General features: G+C 34.7%; 1 protein-coding gene across 1 annotated transcript in view; it reads right to left on the bottom strand.

The window, feature by feature from the left end:
* The window catches only part of LOC123318716, a 92,137-nt gene extending 68,903 nt beyond the window's left edge, over positions 1–23,234 (bottom strand). The window contains exon 1 of the mRNA XM_044905422.1: positions 22,960–23,234. Within this exon, the coding sequence (XP_044761357.1) occupies positions 22,960–23,002 (43 nt within the window). The 5' untranslated portion in view covers positions 23,003–23,234. The remainder of the gene's footprint in view (positions 1–22,959) is intronic.
* Positions 23,235–27,388: the final 4,154 nt, after the last annotated feature.

Below are 27,388 nucleotides of genomic sequence, written 5' to 3'. Positions count from 1 at the left end.
TATTTTATTGTTGATGGGGAGTCAGCTGAAATAATTTGTTCAGGTGTGTGCGTGATATTGCTTCGCATGATTTTCTTTATGAGTGAGTGAGGATTGTGATTTTTTTTGGAGAATTTCTGTGATGTATTGATAATTTTTCTTATGGAATTTCGGGCTTGAAAGATTGGTTGCTCTCAATTTTATGTTTTGGATAATGTTGGCCTTTTGACTAATTGAGTGGTAATAGCGGGATGCCATCTTTTGCAATTATGACGTGGCTAAATCGGCACAGACGGATGACATACATTTTCCTATTCCTAAGCCATGAGTTTGTTCGAAATATGAATTACCGCGTTACGTAGTTAATACTCAATGAAAATTCAAAACGATCCAGAAATTCCTCAACATTCACAAAGGTTTCTTCCTTGATGTTGTTCCATCCTTCCGTGATCATTTCCGTTATCAATTCTGTTGGGATGTTCGTATACAGTGAAATGACGTCCAGCGATACTAGAATGTATTCGTTGGGTGTTTTTGATTTTTTATGAATTCGGAAAACATAAAACATATACATAACATATAAAAATATGTCGTCGTTATATCTTTTGGTATGTCGTCACTTCTCTTTTTTTCTCCTTTCAAATTATATCTACTGATTGTTCTAATTTTAATTCTACTTACATTCATACACTGTCATACAAAGCGTATCTCTCTGAGTGATTTTAACTTGATTTCATTGTGTTTCTTTGTGCTTTTCTCTGTTTGTTGTTCGATAAATACTTAATTGCATCACACCAACTGTTATACCTTTTTATATGACGTCATTTTTCATGTTTGTTTATCCTTTTAAATTTTATCTATTGACTGTTTCAATTTTAAAATTCTACTCACATTTATACAAGGCGTATCTTTTTGATTTTAACTTGATTTCATTGTGTTTCTTTGTGCTTTTCTTATACATAGTGGCTCACGCAATGCTTTTTGTATATTCATTGTGCCCTGAAGATGCTTTTAAATTAAAGCGAAACGTCGGCTTAAAAGCAAAAAGTGTTCTTGTTTCAATCGATCCTTCACACCAAAAAAAATAATCATAGTAGATACTTAAGTGCTAGGATCATCCGATATTTTCAAGATATGATAATTCTAATGCGAGTAAAGGTCCCCCTCAAGAACCGAATAATTTTCTAAAATCTTTATTTTTCATCCAGCAAAGACGTGTGCTATTTTCAATGTATCAGGCTGTAATTGTTGCTTGCATCAGTTGTTGTCTGAGTAGAAAATATAGTAAATAGCATTAAAATAATAAAAGTGTACGGTATACATGTTTCATATAATAAGATTGGTAAACGATCAGTATATTAATTGGTTTTTCGGTTCAGATTTCATCTCTACCCAATGAAGACTATATATATGAAACTATTGGAGGTAGAAGAAAATGATCAACTTCAATTTTGTAGAACTTGAAATGACTGACCTCCCAAGATTGCCGATAATAAATAGTTTCAACATGAACTTGATTTAAAGTAATGGCCCTGTGAGTGTCCACGAACGATTTCTATGGTGATAAGGACTCCTACCTGTCGACATGAGGCGTTTTGTCAGCGTGTCTCAGGGTTTGAGTCTCTTCAAATACAACCGGATGAGCAATGGGTCTCTAGGCCTCAGTTCAGCCTGGTGGGGCACCGCACGTAGAAGAAGAAGAAGAAGAAGAAAATAGTGTCCTTGCCATCAAATTTATCTATATACAAATTGCCATATTACATATGCAAATGCCACCACCAGGTTGACGGGGCAAGAAATGTGAACAGTAGAATTTTTTACAGGTCATGATTGCATACCTGCTCCGAATATTCAGGTAAAAATAAACCAGTCGGCTAGAAAAATGACCATAAGCTATGCAGAAGCCGCCATATCAGTTCTTCCTGACAATGACTCTGATATTGAAGATGAGAGCGAAGGTTCAAAGATCAAAGCCCAGATTTTATAAAGAAATTCTATTGGATGTTGAGCAAGAAAGCTGACAAAATTCAAGAAGAACCAGAAGAACTGTGAACTGGAAGAAAAATCAATTTTTACCCTCGCATTCAGTGCGAAGGATGCCAAGTTTCTCTCTGCCTGACCAAATTCAGGAATGATTTTGAGAATTTACATCACAAATTATTATATTTATATGATGCTGTTATTCAAAAATGAATAAAACCAATTTTCTTTTGGATGTGTGGAATATACTTGGAAAGTCTTCCAATTACCTGCCAGATCTAGTTGATCGCATTTGCTACTTCCTTTACCAGTCATGAGAATAACTCTAACCCCCTCTGAGGGGGATACTAGGAGGTCACTGGCTAATAAAATAATGAGAAAATGTTTCCATCTTGAATTTCAAAAATTCAGGCTGAAAGATTTGAGCAAATGCATCTTGTATTATAGTATTATGCTATGAGAAGATTTGTCTTTTTTTGTTTCTGCATTTCATACAGGCTGTTCCTAAATTGAACGTACAAACGAAAAGGGGAGATTCCTTAAGTGAGTTTAAGAAAAAAAGTTCCATAAACATGGGGTCGCAAACGTTTCGTTTTCGAGATACAGAGTGTTGAAGTTTGAATTTTTTCAAATTTTTTTTTTCTCGAAATCGTTGGTAAATACGACAAAACTACAGGAGACCGAAAAGTTTAGTATAAGAACAATGCTTCTTTTTACATTTTTTTAAATTAACAGTTGCTCACCAAAAAAAAAGTTCTGCAGAAGAACAGGTGGCAGTGTTCCAGAAACCATATCACCCTGTAGATCTTCTATCGAAATTGTCACGTGGTGAGAACTCTAAAATGTAATATCTTTGCCAAATTACAGTTGAATATCTTGGCATAGGTAAGAAAAAAAGTCCCATAAACAAGGGGTCGCAAACGTTTCGTTTTCGAGATACAGAGTGTTGAAGTTTGAATTTTTTTTCAAGTTTTTTTCTCATAGTATCTACACTTCACGTGAAGTGTAAGGAGAGGGACACCCTGTATATCATCAGCAGTAAACGGCGAATGAAAATATAACGACATTCACGATGCAACAACAGTCCCCAAAAACTGTGCAGTATTTTCAGGATCAAAATATAAATCGTCGAAGCGTTAAATTCCTCGTCCCTAACATCAATCCTTACTACGTTCGCGCTCTAACGGAGGCTTCGACTATCTCAAATCAGTTTTCCAATCTCCCATAGGCCAATACGAATCCATTCCCAAGCGATGCATCCCCTAATGCAGAAGAACCCCTCACAGACATCAAAGTGGCTAATCAATCTGAACTTTCGACTGAGCAATCTGTGGCAATGCTTGGAAATGTTCAGACAAATTCCTCCTGTAATTAGGTGATTTTTCACAAGAGAACCTTCAGTTTCTGAAACCACACAGTGCAGTGGAAAGGAATGATGGATCTGCCGTATCATAATTTGAATTTCCTGCCGATCTAACATGTTTCAGACTGAAAGAAGGTAAAAACTACACATTTTTGGTTTCATGGGATTTGAAAGAATATTTTTTGTGGTATTATACAGAGAGTTCCATGGTGTGTGACCAATTCTATTGAGCGTTTTTGCAAAACTCAAAGCACCATTATTCTGAAAATTTCGTTTTATAAAAGTTGGATCTGTTCTATAGATCTGAAATATCTTCTTAATTTCTGACTTTGCCACTTCTACCGAAAACTGACACCTACTTTGGTTTTTTGAAAGGTACACCTTATTTAGTTTTCAATTTGTGAATATTTTTTCAAATTCTAATACGTTAGTTTCGTGTAGTATTCAATATACATACCTATGTTTTATATTTTTCAAGTGAAGGAACTGTTTATTTCTCTTGAATGCAATGCACAAAAACATTTCGCGACTAATCGGAATTCCAAGTTTCAGATATTGAAGTGCCTTACACATTTATTGAATAATTCAAGTTTTCTGATTCCAAAAAGAAACTCAGTTTTGACGACAGAATTCATTTCGGCTGCAATGGCCTGCCAATTTTCCGACTTTCAAAAGGTTTCAAAGGTTACCAACACTCGATGGTTAAATTTATATAATATTGATGTCGGTGGAAATAAATCAGTAATTTTATCTAATAGTGGGTTGTTTATTAGTGGAAGTAGTAATATTTGTCCCAATTGAGAAATAAAAACATAACATTGTTGAATCGCAAAATTATAGAGATTCTAAGTTAAATCAAGTTCTTTCGTCTGTAACAAGTTGAATGCAAATGCCGAAGATAATAGAAATCGTGGTTGACACATTCACTTGTCGCTGTCGCAGATACTTATTTCTCCCATTTTTCAGTGTACACTTTCATAGTAGGCGGACGTTCTCTTTTTTTCTACTCTCCACATCTTATACAATTCGCATGCCTTAGAAAAAATCGTATGCCAGAAAAACTTTACCTTCAGCGATTTCGCCTTCATGTAGAACCGTCAAATAAGTTTGCTTATTTATAACAGGGCACTCTTACTTCTACCAACTATTTGAAAGAAATATAAGTGTGTTTTTGAATAATCTGCCACTAAAGAGAAAATAAATTCACACATATCATCATCGGGTGACTTCTCAACCAAATTTCGTTTCATGCATAATGAACGATTATAGATATAAATTCAGAATTTGCTATCAAGTGAGACTTATTTCATGATATCTCAAAAATGGAACTTTCAATATAAAGGAAACTTCGCCTATTTTTATTCCAAATAGAAATAGGAAGGGAAATCATATAATTCTGAAAAAATTATCTATTACCTTTTTCGTGTACTTCCTATTCAACTAGGATATATTTAACGCGTTGGTGTTTTTTGTTACAATACATGAATAAATTGACAAATTAATAGCCTGATTGAACCCTGTAGTTAGACCGTCCTATTTTTAAGCTAAGTCTGAAATATTTCAGAGAAGATTGAGAATTTTTTTTTCATATGGGTATTCCTAAACGATCAATACATTGGACGAAAACATATGAAATCAGAAAACGTAAATCGCTAAAATATTTATGCAATTTCACGATATTTTAACTACCTAGTAATTTCAAAAAAGCTGGATAGTAAATAAGGAAAACAAACAATTTTCTGTACTTATGCATTGGATGTTGAAAGGCGATAATTATTTGAACTAATTTGTTTGCAAATTGACACGAAATATACTGCAAATCAGGAAGAAAATTTTTATTATCAATTGGTCGGTATCTTCCCGATTCTTAGAAAATAGTTATAAAATAGTTACCTATTTTTCACATGAATGCCCAGTATTTATTCGGTTGATTGAGATGAAAGTAATTCAATGTGTATTTTGTAAATTTATTATTGCAATGTGAGTATATATGTTTCTATATTACTTCATGATTGATAATATACTTTCACCAAACTTGAAGGAAATATGTTAGTCAATTATTGAACATTTAATCAATCCCAAATATTGAATTAGTACCATCACTGTAGAAAGGCTTAAGGTCCTCGTATATTGGCGAAAATATTTTGTTATATCGTGCACGAGGGGAGAGCCGGTCATGAAAATGTTGTACACCACAATTCAGACAATTCACGCAATTCCTATGATAACATATAAAACAATTCAGACAATTCCAACAATTCACGCTATTCAAGAAAATTCATGGCAATTCCTGACAATTCACGGACAATTCATGAAAATTCAAAACAATTCATAGCAATTCAACACAATTCAATACAATTCATGGCAATTCATATTTCAGAGTAAGTCTCAAATATACAATATCAAAGTTTTTTCACATCATACTATACTTATTCAGACTAAGGTCTGGTTTCACGAAGCTAGATCGGAAAATCAACGCAATCGATTTAAACAACAATATGAAACTGGAGAAGTGAACTGCCAGGAATTGTTGAGAATGGTCGTGAATTGACAGGATGTGTTGTAAATTGTTGATGAATTATAGGCATATATTTGATGTGATATTTTTTGATGTTTTTCAGAAGTAAAAATCATAAGACGAAATTTGAATTAAGAAGTGGAATTGATGACAGTGGGTTATAATAAATAAAGAAGTTAACGGAATAATAAAGATGATACATTTCCCGAACACATCACACAACGTTAGAAACTCGACAAATGACACCCCAAATTGTTCTTCTAATCTAACTCCTTTCTGTCACTACATTTTACATATTGAACACGACAGGAACTTCGACGTTTGGGATATATTTCAAAGAACTGAATAGAGAAAAATTATTTCTTGAAGTCAAATATTCCATCCTTGATTTTGACTCATCATATATGTTTACCAATTTACCTCCAACGACGGTAAGATTGCACACTCTCATTCTTTCACAATGACCACCGTTTACATAAAAAATAGCATCATTTAAATTGTGAAAAATGTAATTTCAGTTGGCCTGATGATGGCTTAATCATAGCCGAAATCGATCGCCAAAGAATTATAAAATAATTACAGTGTGTTTTTATTTACATTCACCAATAATATACAGAAACATACTATGGAAGCATACATTGCCAAAATAGAAATATATAGGTTTTTCAGAATATTTCGCCAAGTTTCCGATCCTAAAATTTTTGTCAGTGACCTGACAACATAAAATATGCTGAATTTCGAATTCCATAAGTTAATACATTTCATTCATGTGATACCAAAAAACTTATAGGAAACCCTTCAATCATAAAATTATCCTAAGTACCAAGGAGTTAATGCCTTTATGGCACAAAAATTTAGGATGGCCTTTTTTTTCCCTACTATCTCTCAGACATAGATGGTGCATGACCAACTCCTCAATTATATGGAAAAGGTTCGAGCATTTTTCTACAAAATAATAAATAGAAAATACTTTTTACTCAAGCTGTATATTGTTGTGAGAATATTTTCCAATTCCAGTATATAAGCGATTTCAACTATCGGCATAAAGGAATTCGGACGTAAAAAAAATTGGGAAAACAAACCGTGAAATACATGTGAACCCTTCCATTGTTCTGAAAGTTGATAGCCCATTAAAATGGTAGTAAAATTCTCATAGATTGACAACGAAAACGATTTTGTTCGACCATGACTGCAAATCGCGTATCTTCGTATAACGGTTATATCAGCAAATATATTGTACATCATTAAAAAAGTACCCCAAGGTCAATGGTAACGACGAACATAACCTCACAAACTTCAATAAGCATTAGGTCAAAAATACACTGGTCGATTAACAAGTATCCAATCATATACTATATGGACTTTTCAGTTTTCCTTATACACACCGTTTCAATTTCATATTCACACAGTGAATGTTTGCTTTGAAAATCCACTCTTTCTGTTAATTTTTTTTCCTCTCTAACGTTTTTTCTAATACCACCCCGCTTTATAAACCAGATAAAAGACGAGTGCGGAATGCTCAAGTTATATTTAAAAGACTAGAAATTAGTTGGGAAACATTCTTCCTTAATGATGCTATTGACAGAAATGGATGATAGAAATTGATTTTTCGAGGAAAAATTACGAATTGACTCCTGATCTCTTTTCAGTTATAAACAAAATTCGTGTTTATTTCGAATAGTGTACTAGAGACTGTAGTCTCGTCTCGACTTGAGACTCGTTCGAGAGTTTCGTGAAATTCTCGTGTTCTCTTCGTTGATAACATTTTTTAAGAGCGAAATATTTAAATCTAATGATTATAACGCATATTCTAGTTTATCTACCCAGTAATTCTTTCCAGTTATTTGCCTTTCGAAGTATAATTATAATATTATATGAAATTTATTTATTGACAAGTTGTCAATAAAGTGTCAGAAGTTTTTTTAATTTCTTTCCAGTTTTTTCAATTTTATACTGAATTACCACTGCTATATCTATGGGAGATGATTCCCCATCATAAGGGTCCTGTAGGAAATTACTTCGAAAATCAGGAAATCGTTCTGGAAAGTTACAATTAATATGATTTTATTTAGATTTAAATCATTTATGACATCCCCAAACTGTCAACCTCAACAATTGTTAGCGAGTTAGAGTTTTATACTCTTCAGAATCAAATTATTATTTAGCATCTCTTATTTCTCACTTGTGTGAAGCAAAAACTTCCGTCTACCGTTCGTGATGCCCACGAGACCAACCAGACTCTACTAAACCCTCGTCTCGTCTCGCCGATAAGACATGAAGTCTCGTCTCGAAGCTCGTGAAAGTTTTGTAGTCTCGTAGTCTCGTCGTTGATAAAGTTTTGTGAAAGCGAAATATTTAAATCTAATGATTATAATATATACTTATTCTGAAATTGATGATGTAATATCAAGGAAAAAATTTCATAATATAAAAATCGAATTTCGAAGTACCTGTTAATTCTTTTCACATACCTGAATGTTGATGGATTCAGTTTTATTCGAATAATTCTAGTTTGAAACTATTTACACAAACCGTATCACTCATATTGTGAAACAAACATAATTTTGCGAATTCCGTGTACAGCGTTTTATTCATAACTATTGGGATATGGGCACTAGCTTTTCAATTGAAGGCTAACTACAAACGTTTCCTCCAGAATAATGGGACAATTAACATTTTTTTGACCTCACGTAGTGGTAAACTCATATAAATCTTCGTTTTCTCATTTCAAACTATCTGTTCGAGTAAACCGTTTGATAGACTTCTGTGAAATTATCATAGAATAATATTTTCCTACCTTCCTACAGTGGGTCTCACTGTTTACCAAGCTATGATAGTTATTGTTAATCTTGCTGCGAAATCGTTTATTGCTCAGGTAAACATTGGTGGATAACTAAGCGATTACGTTACGGCTTCTTACAATATTTACTGAATAATTCTCGTTAGTGTAGCTCCACATGATGAATATATGCCTATACATAAAATTGTCTAGATAAATTGGTTCAAGAATTGACGAAATCAAGTCATGGAGCTGTATCATTGAGATAACTTTTCCGACGTCGCCGCCGCGGGGAGAGTAATATTTCCCAACACCCACGGTGGTAGAGAGAATTTCTAGGATTCCAATAGCCCTAAACTATGATAGGCAATGTCCGGAACCTTTTCACTTTCCAATCGTAACTCGGATCTTTTTATTTAATCTTGAAATTAATTTTTTCAAATAGGGTGGGGTGGAGATTACACTATTACAAAAACAACAAACTATTATAGAATATGTCATTTTTATCAGCTTCTTTTCCACATAAATATAAACTATAACATGAACATTATCAACACTTCAATTAAAACAGTCGATTGTAACACTCAGCCTCGTATTTGGGGTAAGCTGTTACAAGGTGAGGAACACTATATTACAACATAAAAATAAGAGAAAAACTAACTAAACGTGAAAAAGTGAATATTCCTAAAAAATATTACGGTTCGCACTATTTTCTTCTCATATTTTACTGATGTGGGTTTAGTCGTTCCTTTTCAAAATAATTTGTCTATTCTTTAAAGTTGTGTTAAAGGCTAGTTTTGCCGCTATTGTTTTGTGAGAGAACACATCTAATCTCTGTAATTCATCCTTTTGTAGCCCTGACGAATTTAGTCGATATATATTCACGAAATCAAATAACCAGGAAGTGCTCCCAGGAAGATTTGTAAATTTCTTGTGGCTTTTTCAATGTTTTATTCGTGATATGGAAAGTGAGTCGATTGTATTGCTTTCAAGTACAAGTTGACGGCTGTGTTCAGCTTTGTACTTATTGAATGCTTGAAATGAAAATTCAATATTCCCGCTGATACCGATTTGTCAAAAAAATCTGTTCATCTGTAGATCATGGTATTTATAAAAAAATTAAACCATTTTTGTTTTCTTCCAGTGTGAATTGCACCTTCCCTTCTCATTGAAACTATTGAAGATATAATAGTAAGCACAGTATCGACTTGGTCTCGAGGAACAACCAAAAAAGCATTAATATATGTCTTAAGTATCTTGATACAAAAAGTATCCTCCACACAAGAAGTGATCAGGTTGTTCATGACCAAGTAACGTAACATCCAGCTAGTAGGGTTACCCATCGCAGAACAATCCAATTGTTGATAATAATCAAAAGAAAAATAACTAGAATCAAAACGAAACGAAACTAGTCATAAAAAGATTTCCACGGGCAAGGCTGAGATACGTTCCCAATCCGCCTTTATTATTTCGAGTATTAATTTTTAAGGTATATTGGTGTATGAATATATTACCTACATCTAATGACATTAAATATAATCTTGACGGATCGTTACGTTTTGAACACATGAAACAAATTCGATGGAATTTTTACATTGTATAGAAAGGTAGATGTGAGCATAGCCAAAGTACAAGGTATGAGTGCATTCGATATTTGCATCTGAGATCTGAGTGTGTCACATGACTCTAGAGCAGGCGGAGTGTTGAGGAATTAAAAAACTTTTAGATCTTAAAAATTTTACGAACCTTAACTCAACTAATTAGAGATTTATTTCTTTTTTTTTACTGTTCGTTTGTTGTTTGTTATTTCTATCAGTATTTAGGGTTTAGCGAATTAACCGGACATTAACAAGGAATGGAGACCGCTCTGAAGGCCATCGTGGCAATAATTCATCGCCACCAAATAATGTTGTTTGAAAGTGACGACGGAGAGGAAAATCAAATAAACAAAACTGAAAATTTTTCTTAAATTTGTTCCGAATTTTCCTGATAGACAGTTTCAAAAACACTTCAGAATGTATCCATCAACTTTTGATACCTGAAAAAAATACTGATGCTTACCTACGGAAGCTAATAATGTAGGCTGTAGTTACCAGAGATCTCGCTTGAGAAACAGCTCCTCAAACTAAAGAACGCACTTGATTTACTTCCCCTTCTTCTATATGGGATAACAATACAATCCAGAGCAGTCAGATTGATCAGATGTAAATACCGAATGGGGCCTATGTAGGTAGTGTTGTGTGATGAGGCAGTAACACAAATAACTAACTAAAGGTCCATAAAGTTTTGGTGCTACGGGAGGTGCTACGGCATTATTCTTTTTCATACATTTAGATTGTTTCTTGGAAATGTAATTATTATTCGCTGAGGTCATTAGCAAAATTTTGGAATCTGTTTGTTTGATCACTTTTTATTCTCCAGTGAACCGTCATATCAGTCAAAAGCCCAGCACAGTTGAAACATACTGCTTTTTATACATAATAACTATTTTGTTTACCTTATCGGCTTTCATGATTTTAATTTGTGAATATGATACACCAACTATGAGTTTCAGGGGCGACGCCCAAAAATTAAGTGAGATATACAATAATCTACTTCTACTGGGTGACACAGATATTGTAAAGCCTAGCTATAACATTTTATATGTAGGGTCTTCAAAAAAAAAAGGACCCCGTCTCTTGAAAAGGCCAAAAACTTATTACTTGCTGTGTAAAAATTTTTTGTAACGCCATCCCTATTCAAGATAAAGAGAGTTGAGGGAAAAAAACAAACTTTTATGATTTTGCCGAAAATACTGGCAACATCGATGTACTCTCATTTTCGCGACAAAAAATGTTAATTCGCATAATGCATACTAATAATTGAAAAGGATAATGAGAACAGCAAGAATCTGATCAAAGCGTCTCTACGCTTGCTCGGCGCTCGGTATCATCTTTTGGACCACCACCGATTTAGCACCCGTACAGAGAAAAATAAAGACGATGCTGACTAAACACAATGAACATCACCCCAAAAACTCAATAAAACGGAGAGCAGCCACGATATCTTGGAGGTAGAGGAATTGTTGATTTATCCAACCGTATATCCCAGGAAATTGAAGGACTTTGAAAATATTTCCTGAGCAAGGCTGCTTCGTCAGAACTCCATAGAGTGGTTTGTGTTGCTGATAGAAACCACTTGGGAACCATCGAACAATCTGCAGAAAGTAAAATGCAGAAACTGATTGGCAAACCTTTACATGGAAGGCACCAGAACGAGGTCAACCATGATTACGTCGACATATCTGCCTTCGAAACACTGGTTGACTTCCGGAAGGTTGTTTCCTGAGACAGAGGGCTTCAGTGGCGGACAATAGCTGTCGTTATGGCTGTGCGACACATGAATCTATCCAGCGCATCACCGGGGGATGTCAGAAGTTCGCGGGACAGAGTACAAAATAGACATGATGCTGTTGCCAAGATTCTTGACTAAGAATTTGTACTAAAACACCAACTTCTAAGTTCGAAAAAGGTTCCTTATTACAATTACCATCCGGATGCTGTATTGGAAAATGAACATCATAAGCTCTGCTGGGGTCGCTCACAGACCAGACCTCATATTGCTCATTTAGGATGAGGACAGAGCACTATTCATTGACGTGGCGATTCCAAATAATAACAATCTCCTAGATAGGCACACTGATAAAATTTCAAAATACAGAGATCTCGAGGAACAAACCAGGAGACAGTGGAAGCTAAAAGATATCAAGACCATCCCTATTGTCATTTCATCTACAGGCCTGATAGCGGAGAAACTACTAGAGAACTTGAGGAAATTTCAATTGGACTGAAATATCTCTAGAGTCATGCAGAAGGCGGTACTGCTGGGAACGGCGAGAACTGTACGCAAGTATATGAGGAATGCAGAGGAACACCGTCTGCTCCGACAGGAAGTGCGGGTGGAGTAGGAATCCAACCGACGGCAGGGAGTCGAGGGGCGACCCGGACCCGACTACCACCACGAGCCCGAAAACCTGGAAAGGGCTCCAACAGAGCTTAATCCATTAGATATATGAGAAATCTGGGATAAGTGAATTTTCCTCTGGAGAGGAGAATGAAAGACGCAATGCTAAAGTCATAATCAATAACCCATCGTTTCTTTCTTCTAGCATCGGTTAATTATTAATTCACAATTGAACCATGTAACTAACTCAAGAAGAGTCAGATATAAAAATAATTTCATGTAATGAATAATGTATAAAACCTCATCACAATATTGCCAGCAGTTTCGGCAGAATTGTAAAAAATATATATTTTTTTTTTCTTCAGCTCCCTTTATCTTGAATACAGGTGGCGTTACGAAATTGTTTTGCTGAGAAAACCTCAATTATTTTTCAATATTCTGCTTATCCCAGAGAGGGGGGTCAGCTGTTTTTGAAATACCCTGTATTACTTTCTTTGTCAAGCATATTGCTGCGACGTCTCGCCAGATGTCAATAATTTTGGTTCATTTTTCGGTTCGTTGAGTTTGTCGAAATGGCACTCATTTTTCGTTGTCGTTTTGTGATTGTGAAATGACGATTTCATGTTACGTTATTCATTTCACACTACGTGTATGAGAAGGAATTTTCAAGAGGGATTCAAGATTCATTATTACACTTCGGAAGTTTTGTAGCTTCGGATGACCGCAGCTGATTCTTGATGGTCGTGGAGCATATACATTGACGTCTGAAACGGTGTGTTGTAAAAATTACGAGATGAGTCTACTTTCAACTTTTCTGGTGGTTTTCAGCCTGGCAAATCGATTCAGCAAATAAAAACAGTATTCTGGTCCATACTCCTGAGAACCTTTCTAGATATAACTTATGGGCACTAACTATAACAATTAAAACTAATATAAAGTAAGAGACTGTTTATTTATTCGCCTTAGGAGCAACAAGGGAATTACAGAAGAAACTTGTGAATTACTTCAAAATGTTCTACAATCTTGATGTTCGATTCAGAAAAAAATAGGAATTTGGTACTTACTTCGATTACAAGTATTTTGTGTGTGTTTCCACTTAAGAGGAACGAAGTACGACAGCACCCCCACACCGTAAAGAATCAACATCACCACTCTCATCGAAGCTCACTTTTCGCTATGAACTTCCTCACATTTCTACATTTCCTATATTCTCGCCAGTTAACCGTAGGAGAAAGCAACAATTCCCCACGACTTGATTCAGCGGAATAGGAATTCCTACCCGGTGTACAGATGTTATCAATTTTTTCCTTCCTTTTTCCTTTCAGACCCTGACAGAGAGAAATTCCTCATCTCATTTGATATTCGTTATTATTTTCACGCCTGGGTTGCTCTCAAATCGCGATATTTATAACTGTGCTGCGATCAGCCATTGGAAATCATTAATCAGTGGTTATTACTGAAAGTAAGTCAGTTGCAATTGCTTCTCAGTTTCAAATGATGCCAAGTGAGGCAAAAAGTGTGTAGAATCTTTAATGATGAAAAAAGAACGGTTTTCTTGCATTCTGGGCATAACCTTGGTTCAGCATTAAGAGGAAGTTGGAAATTATACTTCCGAGGTGGGCAATTTTGGGTTATTATATGCAATAAATAGTTTTACTCCATCGAGTATGTCTAGGTGTATCTTACGGTGACCATTATGAACAATTTATTCAGATGAATGGATGATAGATCTTAATGGCATTGCTTCGTAATGATTGCTTCACGAATATCAACAGAATTCTCATGGACATTCACGATTTTCGTGAAAACTTCATAATTGAAAATCGTTCTCCGAAGCATTCATCTGTCTTTGATATGGGACCAAATTTTGCCAATTTAGAAAATGTTGAATTACCATTGATCACCATTAATTTTTTATGTTTAAAACTCAACAGTATTACTCATCTTTTTATTGATGTGCAGGATTGGGCATAGGTCTGGTATGAAATTAATATACAGGGTGTTCCAAATTAAGTCGGCACCATTGCCAACTTCCGTTATTATTGATGCTACTAATTCGGTAGCATTTTTAATGGCCTTGATGCCAAAACAAAACAAAAATTGACAATTGCGTTTTCATAATATTTCATGAAATGATATTCTTTTAAATGGAACACCCTATATTTTATCATGCATTTCGATTCGTTATAACATTATCAACAGCAAGGCTCATATCACATTTATTCTTGAAGTTGAAAATGAGCGACTTATGTGAAAATGCTAAATTCATTCACCAGTACAAAAAATTTCTTCATTTTGGTTAATGAAACCTTATGATTGTCCAATTACTCAAAAAACTATTGTGGTTCGTATAAGTACAAAAATTGGATATTTGGACAATCATGAGGTTTTATTCGCCAAAAAAAAAAGAATCTTTTGTACAGGTGAATGAAATAAATATTTTCACATAAGTCGCTCATTTTCGATTTTAATAAGAAAGGTGATATGAGCTTAGTTGTTGAGAAAAACAACTGTCAATTTGTGTTTTGTTTTCGGCATTGAGAAGGCCATTAAAAATGCTACTAGTTTGACCATTTAACCGAATTCGTAGCATCAATACTAAAGGAGTTGGCAATGGTGCCGACTTAATTTGGACCAGCCTGTATATTTAACCAATAAATCAGAAGGAAAACGCTGATAGCCATAATTGCACTTTTAATTACCCTTATTGACTGACAATAAAATTTAGTGTTTTTCTTCAACTCCTTAGCCTTCAGCTGCTACCTCACCCAACTTCGGTTTTCCAACTGGAAACATAAATCATGTGTCCGCTCGTTGGGAACTTTATGGAAAAATGTCATTGCCGATTGTCAATGATCGATAAGAATTCCGGTTATGCCGCTTCTAACATGTGTTGTTTGATATCCATATTGTGTGATTTGGTACATTTTTGTTTCAGTTTTGATACTGGAGTAAAACCCGAATGATGTCAACTTTTTAACTTCTTCGACGCTTACTCTCAGAATAAAATATAGTAAACAGAGTCAAGAGTTTTAATTATTTATTATATTATTGCACAATTATTATTATTTTATGTACTCAATTATTATGCAATAAGCAATTCCAGACATTTTGCTTGAGAAGATTGGTCGGCTACTGTAGTCAAAGAACTGGGATGTTACATTCTCTTTATTGCTTAAGCCAAGCTTTCGGAAAGAACTACTTTCCTCCTCTAGGGCAACTTTTTTTTTTAACAAAAACACACAAAATCAGATCATCATCATAAAACGTGGGAAAGAAAGTACTTGCATCAACATGAGAATTACAGTTTGAGTTGGAAAATACATTAATCATCTCGGCACATTTGTAAAAAAACAGGATATAACAACTTCAATAAGAAGGTTTGTATCAGATGGTGGTAATGTGCAGGTATTTCATCATCGATGAATTCGCAAAGAAGGCAACAGGTCAATAACAATTTAAGCGGGATGAGATACAACAGACATTTAACACAGAAGAATAGGTACAATAAATGACAACTCTGTCATACTCAGGATCGCGTGAAGGCGTTTTCTTGTGATTATCTTTTCCATACGTTTTTTATCAAATCTGGAAACTGGTGACCTTACATTATCCTCATCAATATAATTTCCGAAACGTCGGCTAGGTTGGAGGTTTGATTCCTGAATATTTCGACCTTTTCCACCATCATCCCTATACTAATGTTATTTATTAATCTAACCACGTTGCAACACATAGAATTGATTTCTGTAAAATAGGTGTTAATATTCAAACTAACCTCAAGACCCATGATATCAACCGATTCCACTTCTTTTACCTATTAGGCACTATTAATTCTCAAAACTTTTGCATCCGAAAAATTCATACTAGGGCTTGTTTCAAATACAGTGTTGTGATAAAGTATGGAACCAAGTAAATATCTTTCGAACGAAAAGGACATTATTTCTGAAATTTCGCAGGTAATTGCAATGGTGCAAAATTGTGCATACATACAACATCAATCTGTTTATCTGAACGGTTTTTCACGGCAATGTAAAAAACTCAAATGGAGTTGCTAACGTGCGATGATCCCTCAAGTATACGGATTTCTTACTCCAAACCCAGTATATGCCAATTCGAGATTACAAGCTCTTGCTGTAATTTCTTTAACTAATCATCTGCGAAGATATAGAGGAGGTCCCATATGAAATGAAAGAGTTGTAGCAGTTTTGCGCCATTGCACATACCACCATAATTTCATCAATATTGTCTCATCAAAAGCTTTTTATGAAATAAATAATTTTTCTTCTGATTTTGACATATAAAGTGACACTTTTCAAAACTCATTGACGTTTTGAAACGTTTTACTTTTCGCCACCAGTTACGCAAAGTAAAATATTTCGCAACTGATGATGAAACGATACTTGCTTCCATAGTAACGGAGTGAAAAATATAATAATTTCCGTCCCTAGACGATTCTGAAGTAATCTCCGAGAGAAGCTTTCAGATACGTTTTCGGTCATTTTAATTTGAATTCATAGCAATATGCTATTCAAAATTAGAAAATATATTTTGTGAAACATGTTGGGAAACAATATTTTTCTTATTTCGCGAAATTTACGAAAAATAATGCTTTTCCCAACTGGTTGCACAAATAACTATTATCTAACATCCAGTTCGGATTCAGAGAAGGTGAATCTATGGAGGATGCAAAGAAAAAAAACGTAGAAAAAATATACAGCTACAACAAGATGGGTTTATGCGTTTTCATAGACCTTAAAAAAGCTTCAAGCACTGTATCGCATCAGAAGCTCCTTCGGATATTTTACATCAGTGGATTTCGAGAAAAAGCATACAAGTTGATTAAAAGTTATTTATCGCATAGTACACAGTCTGTAAAAATAGGTTTATACACAAGCGAACCAAAAACTATTGAGTATTTATTACCACAGGGTACGGTATTGGGACAAGTATTATTCCTTCGTGGAGTAAAACAGTGGTTTGAGGATAATAAACTCACAATGAATGTTGAAAAACTAGTATACTTACAATTTGCATCCTACGAATCAGGTCTTCCACGTACGGGTTATCTACTAGTCGACTGTAATACATCCTTCCTGAAGCGGACCAAATAAAATATCTAGGAGTAACTACCGACAGACATCTGAGATGGGATGAGCACATAGATATTTCAGTGGTAAAACTAAGATCATTACTCCCAAATTCCGATACCTGAAGAATTATTTCAGTGTTGAAACTTTGCGCTGATATATACTGCCTCCTGTCAGTCTCAGATAGGATATGGAATAATTGGATGGAGTGGAGCATACAGTTGTCATATAAAAAGAGTTGAAGTAATCTAAAAGTGCTTGCTCCGTGTTATCCGAGCCAGAAAAAACTACAGAAATGATGATGACAATGAGGATCCAGAAGAAGAAGTGAAGGCAAACGACAACTGATTATGGAACCACCGGAAACCGAAATGATTCCAGAACCGGCTTCACCAACAGAGATCAAAGAGATCATAATGAAATTGAAGAACAGGAAAACGCTGGGAGAAGATAGGATAACGAATTATATGTTGAAGAAATTGCCTAGAAAAGGAATAGCAGCCTTGACGAATATAACAAACGGGGTGATGAGGACCGAATACTACCCAAAGAGATGGAAAACTGCAGAAATGATAGTTTTCAACAAGCCTGGAGAGGAACGAAAATTTACTCAAAATTATAGATCAATCAGCCTACTATCAGCACTAGGAAAAATCGTCGAGAGGGTTATCGCTAAAAGGCTGAATGAGGAAGCAGAAATGTTGAAGATAATTCCACCCGAACAATTTACAATTTGGATTTCGACGAGAACATTCGACTGAACTCCAATTGCTACGGCTCATAGAATACGTCACCGAAGGAATGCAGACCAAACAGTCCACAGGATTAGTTCAGATGGATATCGAGAGAGCTTTTGATAGAGTATGGCACGAAGACCTAATCTACAAGATGAAAAAAGCAGGATATTCGACCGACCTATACAAGATTATAAGGAACTTTTTGAGGAATAGAAACTTTTATGTGAAGATAGATGGAGCAACCTCTCAAACCAGACAATTGGAAGCGGGAGTGCCTCAAGGATCGCTACTTGGACCTCTGCTTTACGTGACATACTTTCATGATATCCCGAAGAAGGCTAGAAATATGCTCACCTTCTACGCAGATGACACAGGAATAGCGTTCAGAAACTGCCGTTGGTCATAGAGGAAATACTCAAATAGTGCATCAAATGAAAAATACGAATCAATGGAAGAAAGACTCAAGCAATATTACTGCAAAAAAGAAGATTGAGGATGGAAGAAAACCTTGAAGTTGATGGAGAAGAGGTTGAATGGAAAAATGAAGCAACATACCTAGAAGTGAAGCTTGACAGAGGACTAACATGGAAAAACCACATCAAATGTGCAGTTGATAAAACAAAAGCCGCAATGAGTAGACTTTATTCACTCATAGGCAGAAGAAGTCATATGAATAAGAACATCAAGTTGACGACGATTGAAACTATCGCGCGATCACAATTCACATATGGATCGGCGGCATGGGGCTTCGCAGCCAAGACCCACATCAAGAGAGTACAGTCCACTGAGAATAAACTCCTTAGAATGGCGATGGATGTACCCTAGTTTATTAGGAACAAACAAATCTACAAGGACTTGGAATAGGAACCAGTTACAGAATTTATGAAAAGAAAGGCGTAAAGGATATTCGACAAAGCCAAACAACATCCAAATGAGGAACTACGAAGATTAGTCGACTACGATCCAATAGAGGAAGCTAGAAGGTCAAGAACTTACCACCAAAGACCGAGAGATCAGTTAAGGATTTAAAAAGTAACCAAAGAAGAGCTTAACTTATGAAAGATATAGTCAGCATACAACTATCAACGCGACTATGATCGTGTGAGAGTCCAGAAACCATAAGAGTCAACTGGTTAATAGGCAAAATGCCCGGAACCTATGAAGAAGCAGTTAAGGGTTTCTAGTGGGTCTCGAGCTCAGGAGAGTGATAAGCCCCACACATTTTCCCCCTCAGGAGAGGTTGTGTTCGTCTGTCTCGCAGATTTTTCCCCTGCTACACAAAAAAAAATCCGTGTTATCTGCGTGAAAGCACCCTTGATGATTTGTAGGAACTCTCTAGAATTATGAATCTTCAGCAGTTATTTGGTATTGAAAATCTTATCCTTCATTAATTCGAGAAAAATTCTGATCATTTCATAATAAGTTTTCGTTGGGGAGCAAAATTATTGTTGTGTACCTAAATGCAACAGAAACGAGAAGTGAAAGGAAAGAGGAAAAATTGCCCGTTTTTATGGTTCTTTATAGTGTTATGGTTGGTAATTTTTCAGAAACCGGACTATTAGGAATTAGAAGAATTATTCCTTTCTGATTAAGTACGATGGTGTACCCAAGAAAAAATATAAATTTCTCATGAAGTGCTTGAAAGTTTTTCCTGATATTTCAGCTAATAAAAGATCCATAACTTACATTTCACTGATTTTTTGTTTGTCAATCATATATTCCAATATTCCATTGCTGTTCATTTATCATATATAAATATTTCATGTAATAAATTGTGTGTACAGGGTGGGCAAAATTGGTGATACCTGAACTCCAATCTTTTTCAACCCAACGAGATAGAGAAAAATGCATGGAACATTACGGTAGTCTTTTTTTGAAATAATAATAATGCCATCAACTGCATTCCTCTATCTTCTTTTGTTTCCGAGTTATAGGTCAAAATTAAAATTTCAACTTTGGTTATTATCTCCGTTTCTGTTTGAGCTAGGATGTTGAAAAGAAAACATTTTACTGACACTTTTTCGATAGCAATCCAGTGGCGTACTATGATTTTTCCCAACAGGTATATTTGCTGAGCTGCAACATGATGATGTGTTTATTCTTATGAAAACAGTTGTTGAAATGACTTAGAAAGACTGAGGGCGATGAATCATATATTTTTGAAACAGCAAAAAATGACGATTCTAAGTCATTTCAAACTACTGTTTTCATAAGGAAAAACACAACTTTATGTTATAGCTCAGCAAATAAACCTGTGGAAAAAATCATAGTATGCCATTGGTTAGTTATCAAAATAGTGCCCGCATAATGTTTCCATTTCAACATCCTAGCACAAACAGAAACGGAGATAATGGCCAATGTTGAAATCGCCCAAATTTAAATTTTGATCTATAGCTCAAAAACAAAAGAAGATAGAGGAATGCAGTTGATGGCATTATCAGTTGCTCGAAAAAAAACGACATGAATGGTTCATTCATTTTCCTCTATCTCGTTGGGTTAAAAAGTTGTAGTTCAGGTATCACCAATTTTGCCCAACCTGTACAAAATCGGAGTCTTATTGTAGTAAGTAAGTAAGTAGTTACTTGCAAATAAACTTGATTTGATCAAGGCGAATAAGGCCGCTCTCGACAAGACGAGATTACTTTTCTGACGTCTAAGAGATGGCGCTGTTATTCGTAAATTTTATCCGAGAGTTTCCCATCTATAGTGTTTATCTATGTTGAGAAGATACAATTCAACTCGAATTGTAGATAATTCTTATGTTGATGTAAGTACTTTCGTTTCCATTTTTTTACGATGATCTGATTTTGACTGTTTTTTGTTTTAAATAATTTATTTGCCCTGAAGAAGGAAAGGAGTTCTTACCGAAAGCTTGACTTGAGGAATAAAAAAAATGTAATATCCCAGCTCTTTGACTACAGTGCCTGACCAATCCTCCTAAGTTAGATTCAGTTAGTCGATATCTAAAATATTCAAAAATTTTAGACAAGTGTTTGTTGAATTGAGTGATTTTTTAGGAATTTTGGCAATTTCTTGATTATAATGAATGAAGATTATGACTAGCCTTACTATACTGATGCCTTGTGTTATAATACATGGTATTTTATCGCATATAAATCGACAAATTAGCAAAAAGCATACTGATAATTCAAGTATATAAAAAAAAATAGATGCTCAAACGATGCGAAGTAGAGCAATTGATTGCAATTGATTGCGGGCAAGACACTTTTCACAAGAGTTAGAAAATAGTTATTTTCCTAACAAGTGTGGAAAGTGGTACTTTTTCGCAACAGACTGCAGGTCATGATATCGAGTGCGGCAAAGTTACTTTCCACATGAGTTAGGACAATAATATTCCTACTAGCGTAAATGATACACTTCCACGGGGAGTTTTCGTCTTGATACCGACATTATAACTGACGTTATAAGGAATTATATTTTTGTGCGCTCAGCCGCATAGAGGAACGTTTGAATTGTATAATTGGCGCATAGAGACATGCCGAAATCTTTCCACACTTCTGATATGGTTCTCGTTTCTAGATTACCATTGAAACCTAATTCAATGAGAGTGCTGAGGCTTAGAAACAGATCCTTTGTCCTGGTACTCTTTCTGGTTTTAAAATTTCTCGTGACTTTCGTTTTTCCGAACTCGGCCGGAAAATTGCAAGTATTTAGAATGTTATTATAAAGAGATAACAACCAAGACAAGGCCTTTTTGCCTAAATGTTTGATGAACTCAGGATATTTTTCGTCGACACCTGCAGCTATCAGTAGGTGAACCAATTGAAAGGACCATTCTGAATTGTTAGTTATAAATGATGAACCTATATATGTGTATATCACATTAGTTTTTACTAGCCAGTGACTGTGTTTATTGAAATTTTCAATTTTTTTTAAATTCTTGCATCAGTGACTAGACATTTTTATGGACTATGACTATTTTTCAATAGGAAAGTATAATTTAATGCCACGCAGGAATTTTCGAAATTGTTCAATACTGTAACCATTCCGGACCTAGCGGCCGCTCCCTGGAAGGATCGCGCCTTCATTCTTAAAACTAGGTATTTGAATGAGTACAATTGTTTCAACATAAATTTATTCTGCATTGAATTGCTCAATCATATCAGAAAAAAAATGGAAAAAAAATTTTCAACTAACTTTTTTTCACTCCTCTTAGGAAGTGCTCAGGCGCCAAAAATATTTTAGCTCAGTAGAGAATTTAGAACAAGATTAAATCCCAATTTTCAGATTTCAAGTACATATGTCCAGTTTTCCAGAAACGCCTAATAGGCACTCGAACTTGGGAGACCCTGTATTATTTATATTTCCACACTGCTTTTTGGGCATTGTTCCGTTGAACTGTACGTGTACAGTTGATATATTATATCATAATGATGATCTATTGTGTTACAGAAAGGTACTGCAACTCATCTCAATTTTTTCGTAATGACAAATAACATTTCTGGCATATGTACATATATGTAAATAAATAAAAATGAAAATAAAAAACACTGGGACGAAAAATGAGTTCGAAAAATAAGAATGCTATGAGAATCTTCACATAAACTTACCGCCAGTAGCAAAAAACCAGAAGATCCCCAGTGCTGATGTCATTTCTTGTACTCTCAAAGATTGAAACTACAAATCACATCTTATAATTCAAAGTTGATAATCGTCGAGATTCTCTGATCTGAACTGCTTTCTTTGAAACAAAATCGCCGGTCAGATTCGCGTAACTTTAAGCTCGAATAATAGCACGTATGTGTTACTTTCAGCTGAGGTGTCGACTGACTGAACCAAACAGTTGCACTCCCGCTTAGGTGAACTTGAGTATAATCGAATTAATTCGTAGGTAATTGAACACTTTACCTGCTTCATCAAAATTAAAGAACAGACTTTCCCTCAATCGGAATAAATAAAAATGCGCAGCGAAAGCAGAGATAACAGAGTCGAACGTATATATTTTTTTTGTATATTTTACATAGTTGAGTGAATCCTTTCTCGTGGTGTTTTTTTCCGGATGAGACGAAAAGAGATTATACATTTATGTTCTGTATATTCCAAATCTAGGTAGTCATGAAACATAATATTCCATAATTATGCCAAGCGTGTATCTCCCAATTATATAAAATCGGACCAACACCTATTTTAGTGATTTATTATAACTTTTTTCATTCCGATTTTCTAAATTCTGAACGCACAATATAAGTTCAAAAAACTTCATTTCTGGATTTTTTTTCAGATTGTTATTGTATGCTGCGAATCTATGAAAAATAGGAACAAAATCTTTTATGCTGAATGATCGCAATTTTCATACAGCCCGATTAAAAAATGAAGGCACAAAATTTACATCTACGTGTTAAGTATTTAGCAAAAAAATGTTTCAACAGTTGAAGTTTCATTTCATATAAACCAATTTTTGCTGTGAAATTAAGGAATTGTCATGAATCTTTTACAAGGGGCGAAGAGCAGCAGAGTTTTCAATAACGCCGACTTTAACCTTTTGTATAAAACATATACAGGGTCTTTCACGAGGAACCTCACCCATATTTATACATTAAACTACTGAACGTATTTTCATGAAATTCAGCACTTATAAGTATTTCACGATGCTGATGAAATCTAAAATATTTTCAAGGCATGAGCACCTCCGGTTTTTCCGGAGATGACGTCAACTTCCGTTTTCAAAATTAGAACACCATTTTTTTATTGCAGAAATAGATTCCTTAGAAAATTTCAAGTTATTTTGATGTAACATTTTTCAGTTTTGGTTGGAAAATTCTCTCTGAGAGGGAAAATTCGAAAAAAAAATCGAAAATAGAGCTCCGCTGAAACAAGAATAACTTCGAGGTTTTTGGATGGAAAATTTTCATTTTTGAGATTTTTCAAGATATAAGATTGATGTATCCACTTTAGAAATCGAAATCGCGATTCATGATACAGGGGGTGAAAAAATCGCTTTCAAAGTAAGTGATGACAAAATCGTGAAAAATCAATTTTTTCAAATTAGAACCCTATTTCTTTATGGCAGATATTGAATCTTCGTTAAAAAATAATGTGAGTGTTGAATCACACTCTCGCCCTAAAGTGGATATTTTCTGAGTTATTCATAAAAAACTGTTTTTCGTCTTGAATTTTCAGCTATTTCTTTTCTCTTCACGCCAAAAAGATGAAATTTTCAGGAACTGTTATTTGAACCCAGCTGTAGATTTTTCACCCCTTCTTGAAACCGTCTTACCGAGTTACTATTAGGAGAACCATGGCAAACTCTCGCTGTTATAACTAGGGAAGATGCTCAAAGTTTCGACCGTTAATTTCTAGACATTTATTTATACGTCTCAAAAATGCTTCGTGCGTTGCTCTTCTTATTTCATCGGGAGAAAGAGATCTGCAAAAGTGTTTAAAAACCAAATTGAGTTTCGAAACTATGAATCTAAAAATCTTAACAAACCTGAACGCATTTCTGACTCGTTCTATGCAGTCCTCTTTATCAGTCAGGGGGGTTGAGTAGACAATATTTTTTATCCTATCTCAAACATAATAGTCTAAAGGAGTTAAATCGGGAGAACGTGGTGGCCAAAAATGTGGACCAATGTTCGCCAACCATCGATCTTCAAATAGCCTGTAGAGGATATTTGACATATTGAGTGAATTGTGTGGAGGCGCGCCATCTTGTTGATACCATAAGTCATTATGGTTCTGTACTAGCGCGCTCAATTATTTGAGTCAATATGTCAGAATATCTATCTCCTAAGGGAGAACATTTTTTAAATAATGCAAACATGTGTAGTGTTCTATCTTACCAGTTAAAGTCCCATCATAAATGTGAACATCGAGAATCGCATTATTTTTGATGGCTCAAAAAACATTGAAACTCCAGGTCTCTTGAAAGTTCCATTGTCTGAAGTGGTGGTTGTTCTCTTCATCCCAATAATGACTGTAATGCCTATTGAAAGAACCATTCTTTGTGAATTCAGATTCATCTGTCCAAATTATACAGTCCAAAATGTTTTCATTCTCTCGAAATCGAATCATCATAGCTTCGCAAAACTCTGTTCTTCTGACGAAATCAGTTTCCTTCAAATGCTGTACCCTATTGAATTTATATGGGTGCATTTCATGTTTTTTTAATATTCTCCAAACACTCGATTGAGATAATCCCAGATCAATCTCGGCATTTCTGAGAGAATTTTGAGGATTCACACGAAAATATGCAAGAACTGTACTTTCGTTGTTCTCATCTTCTACTACACTTTTTTCTCTGTGTATAGTTTTCTTAACGAAAGATCCAACATTTCTCAAGTTTGTCATGGTTCTGTTAATGGTATCTCTCGTTGGTCTGGGTCGGTCAGGAAACCTCTCAATGAACAGTCGAATCGTTCTATCTACAACTTTATTACATTCTCCATGAAGTAGAATGAGATTTAAATAATCTTCATTGGTAAAAGTAGGCATAGTGAGAGATTTGATAACTTAGTACGAATTATCACCAAATTACTAGTAAACTCAAAATGCTACTGAATAAAGAGGAATTTGGCAGATGTAATTAATGATATCTATCATTAAAAAAAAAGAATGTAAAACATGGTAAGTTTTTGCATATGGTTCATAAGGAATTATTTATTTATCACTGAGGAGAAAACCGATGGCCGATTAGTTGAAATAAAGAGGTTTCCGATATAAATTCGAATCAAAATTCGCCATCTATTTAGGAACAACCTGTAACTTTTTTTCTCTTGCATATAAGGGTAGTAAAATCTAAAACATGGTTTAAGTAACAGTTCCTGAAAATTTCATCTTTTTGGCGTGAAGGAAAAAGAAATAGCTGAAAATTCAAGACGAAAAACAGTTTTTTGTGAATAACTCAGAAAATATCCACTTTAGGGCAATGTGATGCATACACTCACATTATTTTTTAACGTAGATTCAATATCTGCTATAAAAAAATGGGTTTCTTTCGAAAAAATTGATTTTTCACTATTTTGTCATCCCTAACTTTGAAAGTGATTTTTTCACCCCCTGTATCATGAATCGCGATTTCGATTTTTAAAGTGGATACATCAATCTTATATCTTGAAAAATCTCAAAAATGAAAATTTTCCATCCAAAAACCTCGAAGTTATTCTTGTTTCAGCGGAGCTCTATTTTCGATTTTCCTTTCGAATTTTCCCGCTCAGAGAGAATTTTCCAACCAAAACTGAAAACTGTTACATCAAAATAACTTGAAATTTTCTAAGGAATCTATTTCTGCAATAAAAAAATGGTGTTCTAATTTCAAAAACGGAAGTTGACGTCATTTCCGGAAAAACCGGAGGTGCTCATGCCTTGAAAATATTGTAGATTTCATCAGCATCGTGAAATACTTATAAGTGCTGAATTTCATGAAAATACGTTCAGTAGTTTCGCGTATAAATATGGGTCAGGTTCCTCGTGAAAGACCCTGTATTGCCAAGAATGATTTGATAATTTGAAGAAGCTTTTAATTAACCTTATTCTATGATAGGGATGAAATAGATGAACTTAATGAATTCGAATTTTTTCTGATACACACTTACAAAGTAATTGATATTTCGGAAACGTGCCTTTTACTTTAAATAGTATTATAGTTGCCCCAGATAGCATGGGATATTTGTCAAGTATAATATTTATGAAATATGTGTACACAAGGTTTTGAATATTTAATGAATCTTTCGTTGAAATATTCATGAAATAAAGGTATGTCCGACTTTTCCTCACATTGAAATATTTCATATACATTTTTGCAATATTTTCCACAACATTGTGTGAAATCTCTTCTAACCATCATAGTAATATAACATGGAATATTTACGCAAGATTTCTTCTTGTTGAAGAAAATGTTTCTTGAAATCTTCAGAAGAGATTTCCGCAATCTTCCAACGAGAGGGTCTGAAATGTTACGAAATATATTTCTGTGACGTTTGTGTGAAGCTGCTGGAATCTTTCGAAAAATATTTTTGGAAGATTTATATGCAATAATGG

Source organism: Coccinella septempunctata, chromosome 8, assembly GCF_907165205.1.
Source record: "Coccinella septempunctata chromosome 8, icCocSept1.1, whole genome shotgun sequence".
Taxonomy (NCBI): Eukaryota; Metazoa; Arthropoda; class Insecta; order Coleoptera; family Coccinellidae; genus Coccinella; species Coccinella septempunctata.
The sequence above is the reverse complement of the archived record's forward strand: the minus strand, read 5'-3'. Positions and strand labels throughout refer to the sequence as shown.